Source organism: Gavialis gangeticus, unplaced genomic scaffold (genome assembly GCF_001723915.1).
Source record: "Gavialis gangeticus isolate Ggan-Ray unplaced genomic scaffold, GavGan_comp1, whole genome shotgun sequence".
Taxonomy (NCBI): Eukaryota; Metazoa; Chordata; order Crocodylia; family Gavialidae; genus Gavialis; species Gavialis gangeticus.
Window position 1 is genome coordinate 12,402,833 of NW_017728991.1, and position 9,736 is coordinate 12,412,568.

The window sequence follows — 9,736 nt, forward strand, 5'->3', positions numbered from 1 at the left end:
GATGCACAGGACCAGACGGAGGCAGACAAATGCACAGAACCAGGTGCACAGACACATGGAGCCGGGCTCCTGGGCCACTGGACAAAGTCCACTCCGAGGCATGTGTGCACCCGCCGGTATGCAGCTGTTGCCGAAGCCCAGAGCAGAAGTTTGCAGCCTCCCGGCTGCAGCCAGCCCAGGCTCTGGGTAGCTGCTGCCAACCACGGCAGGGCTTGCAGCCACCCAGCTGCCTGCTGGGAGCAGCCCAGGCTTCGTGGCTGGAAGCAGCTGCCTAGAGCCCAGGCTGGTGGTGGCGTGCCGAGCAAAATGGCCTCATGTGCCATGCTCGGCACACGTGCCAGGGGTTGCTGACCCCTGTCTTAATGCATAATGTGGGAAGAATGTTTATGGGAAAATAAACCTTTTTCTTTCACAAATTCAGTTTGCGTTCTAAAACTGCTTTGCGTGTCATCCACCTCTCTTTAGCACACATGACTTCTAGTCTGGTTTCTCTTCCTGCTGCCCCCCCTTCATGAGTTAGTCAGCTTCCCCAGATCTTTGTTTGACTGTTCCAGTTTTGGAAGTGTCTCTGGTCTCCAAGCAGATTTCATAGAGGTGATCTTGAAGCCATCTATAAATTCGTTGGTGTGGGGGGATGGCAGCAAGGAACAGGAGATAGTCTGTTTACCAGAGTGCCCCTTGGGGTAACTAGGAACAATGGCCACAAACTGGCAGAGAGCAGATTTCGATTAGACATGGGGAGGAACTTTTTTATGGTAAGGGTGACCCCAGAATTTGGAATGGGCTTCCAAGGGAGGTGGTGCTTTCCCCTACCTTGGGGGTCTTTAAGAGAAGACTGGACAAGCACCTGGCTGGAAGTAGTTTGCTTATGTGTCAGTACCACCTTCCTGTGTATCAAGTCCTGTTTATTTCCATTTACTTTCTCAGCCTAGACTTCTGCCAGCAGCCTGAAACAAGGAATGGCAGGTGGCCTGCTGACTCTCAGGTTCAGTGAAGGCGCCCCGGACCACCGGTGCACCTGGATTGCAGCTTGAAATCTGCTGATTGAACTATGCAGTGAAGAGAGAATGGGGAGTGTATTGTAGATGGTGTAATTCTAAACCCACTTACAAGATCCCTTTTAGCAAGCCCAGACAGTCTTCTGAATGTTCACTGAGAGTGGAAAAGGCAGACTTTTTGTACCTGATCTCCCTGATGAGGTGATTTGGTAAGAAAGCTTGTTTTACCATTGTTCTCTGATGTTGGTGGGATCATAGCGGTGTTGATAAAATAAAGAGTAAAATGGGATACATATGTCTTCCCTTCAAGATTGGATAACTGCATCATGCTATAATTAAGTTTGAAGGTTCTCTTTTTTTGGCCTATAAAGCATCAAGCTGTCTGGGGTCCTCCTCCTTGAAGAGCTGCCCCAGTTTTCATGCCATGCCATACTGCTGTAGTTAGTGGAGGTACAGAAGCTGCATATTTTCCCTCTCGGTTGTAACACAGAAGAATGGATTCAAGGATTTTTCCGTCCTATGTTTGTTTGAGTGAAGCTTTTCATGATGTAATTTAAGATGTGCTGCCAGCTGAATTCTAGATCAGTTAGTTACTTTGTCAAAATTAAAAAAAAATATTTACATTGGAATACTAACAGGAAAGAATATAAAAGCTGCAAAGCGGAAAATAGGCCTGTTGCCTTGTTTTTTAGACATAGCTGGGTGTAAAAGCTTGCAGGCTATCAATCTCATTTTTAGAGTTCCTGATATTTTTTTTTTTTTTTTGAAGCAAGACTTTTCTGTTGCTGGTCTTATTTTCACACTCTGGGTGGATGGTGTTGAATCTTGAATACTGTTTCTCATATTTTAAGTCCCTTGTCCTTTCAATTGTGTAGGCTTTATGTATTACCTGCTTGTGATAGTATCCTACCTTACTCCCATAATACATGATCTTAAAATATATATATATAAAAAAAAAAGGTGACCTTAATGTCTAATATTAAAAGCACATGCATTATGCTTTTAATGCATTTGTGGATTTTTTGAGTATTTGGGTATCTGTACTATTTAGTTGATGATTGAGAACTAAAGCATCTACTTTTGCTTTTGCAACTTTTTCTCAAGCAAGCTTAATTTGAAGGTTGAGAGAGGTGAATAGCAAGGTAAGCAGTGGCTGAGAAGGTGAAGGTAAGAGATGGTTAAATTGTCATGAGGCCTGTGTTCCTGTTACAGAGATATTTATTTTGATTAGATCAGGATTATAGGGCAGACTGTACTTTCTGCTTTGCAATGGAAATGCATGTCTTAGGCTTTTTTGGGGGTATGTCTGTTTACTGAAAGTGGTTGTCTTCCATGAAGGACAATTTTTCTGGGCATTTTCAGTCTACCTTTACTGTAGATAGGTGGGTGAGTTTGAATAAATCTTGGAAAGGAACTTTTGAGCTCATTAGAAAATCATTTCATAACATGGGTGAAGTTTTTACCCTTGTGTGGAGGGTCAATGCAAGACCTAGGTACTAAACTGTTATACATCTTGTGCATATACTTTGTCCAAATATGAATTTAGTTTCTTGGCCTACTCCAAATATGAATTTAGTTTCTTGGCCTACATAATTCTGACTGCTTTCTCATGCCATGTTGTGTGAGTCTTGCATGTCAGTCTATTAAAAGATGGAAGGAAACAGTCTTAGAACGTGAGCCTTATTCCTCTGTGTAATACTGTCTTCTCTGGCTTCCAGCATTTATGTATTGAATATTAAAATAAGAACTGGGTGAGCTGTGGGATATTGGTTGCTATAACATTAAGGACACGTTCAGACTGTAGAGAACCCAAGCTACGTGGTGTCCAGCTACATAGATGAAAGAATCAAATTAAGCACCTAAAATGTTGTGGTTTTTAAGTTTTTGATGATATAAATACAGCTTTGTTTGTTGCTGTGCTCCCAAGGCATGCACATAATATTATTCCTACTGCATGATTGTGCCTCGTTCATTATGTGAACAAGGACAAGCTATGTCAAGGGTTGTGTGAAACAAGCCAACTTCTTAGAATTTTGCTGAGAGAGCTGGATGCATTTGCCCTATTTAATGATAAAACTAATACAATTTGTAAATGTGAGTTGACTGAACATAAGTATACCGTGCCATCTTTAATCGTTATACATAAAAACCCCACTTTTTCTCAAGCTTGTTGTCAGGCTCAGTTGTTGAGTATCAAGTCATAGCGATGATTTGAAACCTTGATCTGTGTGTAAGATGCCATCAGTAAGCTATGAAATATTCTAAAAATAAACATCCCCCAAATAAATGAGACATCCTGGCAAGCAGAAGAGGATGGGAGAGAACAGCAGGACTTAATTTTGCATAATACTCTTAATAAAATTATTTAATCTTGTAATGGATTTTGGGAGATGGACTAAGGTAGTAGGGACTTGGACCATCTCTCCTAGGCTAGTAAACACTCTAAGGAATCACATGGCTATAAAGGCATTAAATATTGATAGATGCCTGGCTGTGTTTCTGACAGGTTGGCAGCAGCCCTAGTTTGAGAGTTTGTAGCATAATCGTTTTTTTTCCCCCCCAGCTTTCAAGCGAGGCATGTTTCAGTGGATTTGGGGACACTGCACTGGCTCTATGTTCATACTTTGTACTGGGAATCAACTGCTTGGGGTTGAAGAGAACCACAGTAGGTTGCAGAGGACTACGTCCTGTAGTCCCTGAGTGGACTTTAAAGTTTTTTAGGTTGCCCAGGTGACTGTGGGAGCTGACGGACAAAAATGTTCCATAAATGGGTACTGGAGTGCTACATGAAATGAGATGTGTGAGTATTCAGGTCAGTCTTACAGGTGTAGTTTGCCTCTGAAGGCTACCTTCCTAGGTTGCTATGAAGACAAAATTGCTGACTTATGCAGCCCATTTGACTTGGTCATGTTCCTAGAAGCACTTCATTCCTATCTTTACAGGCCCGAATAGGAATGACAAGTAGTAACAGCTAACAATCTATCTGATTTTATACTGTTAATAACTGGATTACTTCTTACCTTACTTTCACAGATCTTCAGGACTCTTTGTGTATTTTGCTCTTTTGTAACCTTTGGTATATAAACACTGTTCACAATACTTTTAATTTGGATTATGAAGTATGTGCTTTATTTAACATCAGTTGTGTCCACTTAATGTAAATCCTGAATAGGTGTTCTTTCTTAATCTTGAAATGACAAACAGGATGCTGGCTCATATGGGAGGGGCGGGATGTAATCATGGATATCAAGCTTAGTCATTTCCCTCTATCGCAGTGGGAGCTGGGAAGGAATACACTGGTTTGAGTTCCCTGCTGTCCTTGGTGCCCTTTTCACTACCTGCACAGAACAGGATTGTACAGAGTCAAGAGCAAAAATGTGATCGGTGTAGCTGAGGTGACCCAAAGCTTTGAAGATGTGTGCATTTTAGTGAGAATGAATCCTCTGAGCCTAAATTGTGTAAAGTTCTGTAACTCCAGTGGTTTCAGAAAAAGTTACTCAGTTAGTACAACAAGCTACTCACTATTGCAATAAAACTTAGCCTGCAGTTCTCAGAGGGAGTTCAGCATTTGACTGCCTTTGTATTTCAGTGGGATTTGAGTACGTAACCCCCACATAGCCTTAGCAAAATATTTAACTCCTTTGATCAAAATCTAACCTCACTAGTCAATATCTTATTCATTTTTTGTTAGAAATTCATTGAATTTGAAGATTCTCAAGAACAAGAGAAAAAGGACTTGCAGATCAGAGTGGAAGCGCTGGAGTCACAAACTCGACAGCTGGAACTGAAAGCAAAAAACTATGCTGATCAAAGTAAGTAGAAGTCTTCTGTGCCATAAGTGTGCCCTCATTACATTATGACTTAAGGGAGATGGGAAATTCAGCCCGACATGTTTATAATACAGCAGCAACCCATGACAAAGCTATTTCTGGTAACTGGTCCGCCGCTCCTGGCAAGTGTGTTTGAAATACGTTGAACTATTTTGTTTCAGCTGTAACAAGGAGAAATTTAGATGCTAAATCAGGGGTGGACAAAATATGACTTGCGGGCCATATCCAGTTGATTTGTATATGGCCCATGCCTGTAACTGTGGCACCCTGCTTGGGGCTGAGCCCTGCCCAGGGCAGCCAGCCCCACCCCCCACTCCTGCCTGTGCCTTTTGACAGCACAGTCCTGGCCAGCATGCACAACTTCCCAGCAGGGCTTTTCCTTCTCCCATCCTGCCCCTGCTATGCAACTCCAGGCTGGGGGTAGGGGAAGCTGCAGCCGTGCAGCTCCTGCCCCAGTGCATGGGGGTTCAGCTTCAGCTGCTGGCTGCCTTCCACCCACTCTGCCTGCCTGGCATGATGGGTGGTCACTTGCATCTGCTTTTAAACATTGAATGTATCTTGCTTCACATGGTCCCTGCAAACTAATTAACTGTTTACTTTTCATTAACAGACTAGGACACTAAAGTGTTAATTGTGTATGGTTCCTAATGCAGGACTAGATTACAGTCTGACCATTCCAGACATGATATTACTTGGCACGGGTATGCTATTTTCTCTCTGTTCAGCAGGCTGCCATTTAGCAGAACAGATTTCTGTCTCAGTCTCCTCCTTTTTCGTCCCGTGTTTGTTGTTTTTTCAGCCAGTCTTGTTTACTCATCATTGCATTATGGGGCACGGATAGCTCTTGCTTCCTTACCAATGTAAAAAATGCACTGCTTTTTTTAATGACGTGTAGAATACCCAGTGCATCTGAACTCGGTTTCTTGAGCTGTCTTAATAATGTGAAGTCTTCATTTTTGTTACACTTGAGTTGAGAAATTGCTTGTGGTATGGCTGGATTAGAATATTGTTGACGCATGTGTATTTGCATGGTCTGTGCCACGAAGCTAAGATCTGCTCACATGAAGGAACTCTTACTGAAAACAAGAAGGGGAACCTTGGCACTTCTTAAATATTGTCGCACCAACTAAACATCAGAATGGTCAGTATTATTCCTGTTGACTTCAGAATTAGTAACCTTCAACAGATGCTGAATTGATCAGAAATGTAAAACTAAATTTGAGTTCCCACTAGAGCATTTCTTCCTGATGCTCCTTTTTGGAAGCTGCATCTGTGTGTGACTTAAGTTGCCAATCTCTGAACTTGAGCTTCTCACCTGTTAATATCTGTCCAGGACAAACTTTAGCATTTCAACTGGTAGATTTGAGGACATCAGGACTCAATTTTCACACAAAAGCTTAAGTACTTAAATACCTATTGAGGATCTGGGCTTGCACCTTAGCGTGTACTCTTTGTTCAGACTCTGCTTTATACAACACAAAGGCCAACTTTCCTCAAAAGTGCAGTGACTCTGGAAGTCAGGAGGTGCTGCAGGTCCTCAGAGGCTTTGAAAGTAATGCCCCTGGTCTTAATATAGGATTTCTTTAGGCAGTATTTCTTAATTAATTAGAAGTGGTGGTTTTACATTTTATTTCTACTTCTGTCTTTAAAGCACTGCTTCAGGGTTTGCTGTTGTCCAAACTGAGTGCTGTGTCTTGACTTAACAAATGCTTCATATTGCCTGCTTTAACTTAAAAGTTCAGCATATCACAAGTGAGTATTACTACTACTGTGTGTTTTCAGTTGCTGAACTTTTAAATAACCTGCAAAGACACTAAACTAGTGACATTCTGGCTCTTTTCAAAGAGCTGTCTTCGAAAGATATTTTTTAAAGAATTGTGCTTGCTTGTATTTATTGTGGTATGTCTGTCTATCTCTTTTTTTTTGAGTCGTATTGTCCTCGTGACCCTATGGTACACAACACCAGCGAGTGCCACATCTGTGTATTTTCCAGTTTATAATCTGGTTTTCTCTCTTTCCTATAAAGACTTTTGCTTGTGATTGGGATTTAGCATTTCTGATGCAATAGGCACAGTAGGCTATTGGAGGCAGTGCAGGCTTTGCATTCAGTTCAGGAAGGAAGCAGCAGGCTGAATTGAACTTTTCCTGGTAGTCCTGTTTCTGTTGGATCAGAAGAACCTATTGGCAGTTACTGGTTCCTTTTTTTTCTTTTAAGCTCACATTTTATATACTTGCACAAAATCCTGCTTGTCCAAGGAGCAGAATCTGAGAGTTGGCAAGATCTGTTTTGCAGAAGAATGGTACTTGGCTTTTGGAGTAACGGTCATCAGCAATATGTAATTTGGGTGTTAGAGCATTGAATTGTAAACCTTTCTGAAACGTTCTGATGGGGATGCGATTCAAGAAATATCTGAAGAACGGCCTTAGACGCAACTGAATGCTAATGAGTTTTCATACTGTATCAGTGGCCAGCTTGGCACAGAATTTGGAAACAACTGCAAATGTTTGATGGGCCATTAATGGAAATTGAGAGGCAAAAGATGAATGGGATAGAATTTGAGCATCTGAAAATAACACGTTACAAACAGGCTGCCAAAAACCTGATATGAAAACTGATAGGGAAGCAGTGGATTAAGCTTATTAGTATGTAGGTTGTCTAATCGGCTTGACCTGTCTCTTGATTTATGTGAGAATTCAGCTGGGTGTGTCCTGCAGTACAGAAGTGTAGGAAGCCGTGTCTCATTGTCATTCACTACATGCAGCTACTGGACTTGTGGCTGCATTCCTTCTCTCTCGCCTACTGCTTCCCATACTAAATGCATTTAAATAAGCCTATGGCACATTGCCACTCTTGACACTAAGTGCTTGATCAGATGTTGATGTAGTAGCATTAATAATAGGGATGCTTAGGACAGAGCAGTGAAGCAAATGAGACTGAATGTTGGACTGAGTGCACCAGTCCCAGGCTGGACTCGTGCTTGGTTAGGAGAGCACCTTGGGAGTCCTAGGTGCCCTAAGCGCAATTAAAGGAATTGAACACTTGGAAAGTACTAGATCCTAAAGACCAGAAGAATGGAAAGACTTATTTTAACCCTATCACTGCTGTTGATTCTTTTCTGATTACTCAGTTGAAATCTGTGTGGGGGGTTTTTTTGGGTTTTTTTTAAGGTTAGATCTAGCATAATTTTTTTGCTGTAATTTAAAGCACTTATCAGAGTATAGCAGTGGTCACCAACCCATGGATCTCAGTCCACTGGTAGATCTCAGAGCTTCCTGTGGTAGATCACAGAGCCTCTTGGAGTTGATCCAAGGCTGGGGTGGGGGGCTGAGCGCCCACATGCATGCAAGTGCACACCCCAGCCGAGCAGGTCGGTCTGGGGAGGGAAGGGGCAGGGACTAGATCGAGGCCCCTGCAGTGAGGGACAGTGCTGCAGAGGCAGGAGCAGGTGTAAATTGAGTGTGGCCCTGGCCGGTGGGACTTTCCTGCTGGGGAGGAGAGTCCCCAGATATTTTTTCCTCCCTCTGCCTCAGTCTGCCCCACCCTTCCTGCCCCACTGCAGGGCACAAGGTAGATCTTGGGTTGCTTTTAAATGCCAGAGGTGATCTCCTATTTAAAAAGGTTGGAGACCAGTGGAGTATAGGTTTAGGGTCCCTGGACCCTCCAATTCCAGATATTCAGGAATATCCATAGCTTTGCCAGTTTATATGAAGAGTAGTTATGTCCTGAGAAGTGACAATGTAAAAGCAAAACTATGGATTTTTATAGTTGTGACTTATTTTAATGTTTTCTTAGTGTAGATCATTGTCTATAGAAAATTCAAAGAGTCAAAAGTTAGGAAATATCAGAGACACCTTAATTTGAACATCTTATACACACTTATTTTGTTAAATGATCACACTGTTCTCAATAACTCAATGATCTCAATGATCACTGCTTCATCCAGTGCTTACGCAACTATGAGCAACTTTTAAAGATGCATTTATTTTCATTTAATATGTGGCATTTTGTCTCTTTTCCATGTGGCATCCAAACCTTTCACTGAGTAGTGAATTTCCATAGAGAAACTTGTAAGGGGCTCCTACCTGTTTTATCATCACAAATGTAAATAAATTTATTTTCACAGCATTTACAGTGGGTATTATTTCTTTCTCAGCTGAGGCAGAGAGACGACAATAATTTCGGCCTTCAAGTATGCTACCAATGTGGTGCCTTTCTTCAAGAAAGGGAGGAAAGTGGATCCGGCAAACTATAGGCCCATCAGCCTGACTTCTATCCTGGGGAAGGTCTTAGAAAAGTTTATTAAAGAGGCCATCCTTAATGGACTGGCCGACGCCAACATCCTGAGTGATAGCCAGCACGGATTTGTTGTGGGTAGGTCTTGCTTGACCAATCTCACTTCCTTCTATGACCAGGTGACCTATCACCTGGACAAGGGAGAAGAGATTGATGTCTTGACTTCAAAAAAGCCTTCGATCTGGTATCCCACGATCACCTCTTGGCGAAACTGGCCAGTTGTGGCCTTGGGTCCACCATGATCTGCTGGCTGGGAAATTGGCTCCGTGGTTGGACCCAGAGGGTGGTGGTTGATGGAAGTCAATTGTCATGGTGTCGTGTGACCAGTGGGGTCCCCCGAGGCTCTGTCCTTGGACTCATTGTTCAACATCTTCATTCATGATGTAGACATTGGAGTCAGAAGCGGACTGGCCAAGTTCACTGATGACACCAAACTTTGGGGCAAAGCATCCACACCAGAAGACAGAAGGGCGATCCAGGCTGACCTGGACAGGCTCAGCAAATGGGCGGACGAGAACCTGACGGTGTTTAGCACTGAAAAATGCAAGGTTCCTCCACCTTGGGAGGAAAAACCTGCAGCATCCTTATAGGCTCGGCAGTGCTACGCTGGCTAG

The 9,736-nt window shown here is 42.6% G+C and overlaps 1 protein-coding gene across 1 annotated transcript in view; it reads left to right on the plus strand.

The window, feature by feature from the left end:
• Positions 1-9,736, plus strand: part of SPAG9 (sperm associated antigen 9) — a 139,530-nt gene that overhangs the window by 16,243 nt on the left and 113,551 nt on the right. Inside the window, exon 2 of the mRNA XM_019517375.1 lies at positions 4,690-4,810. Within this exon, the coding sequence (XP_019372920.1) occupies positions 4,690-4,810 (121 nt within the window). The remainder of the gene's footprint in view (positions 1-4,689; positions 4,811-9,736) is intronic.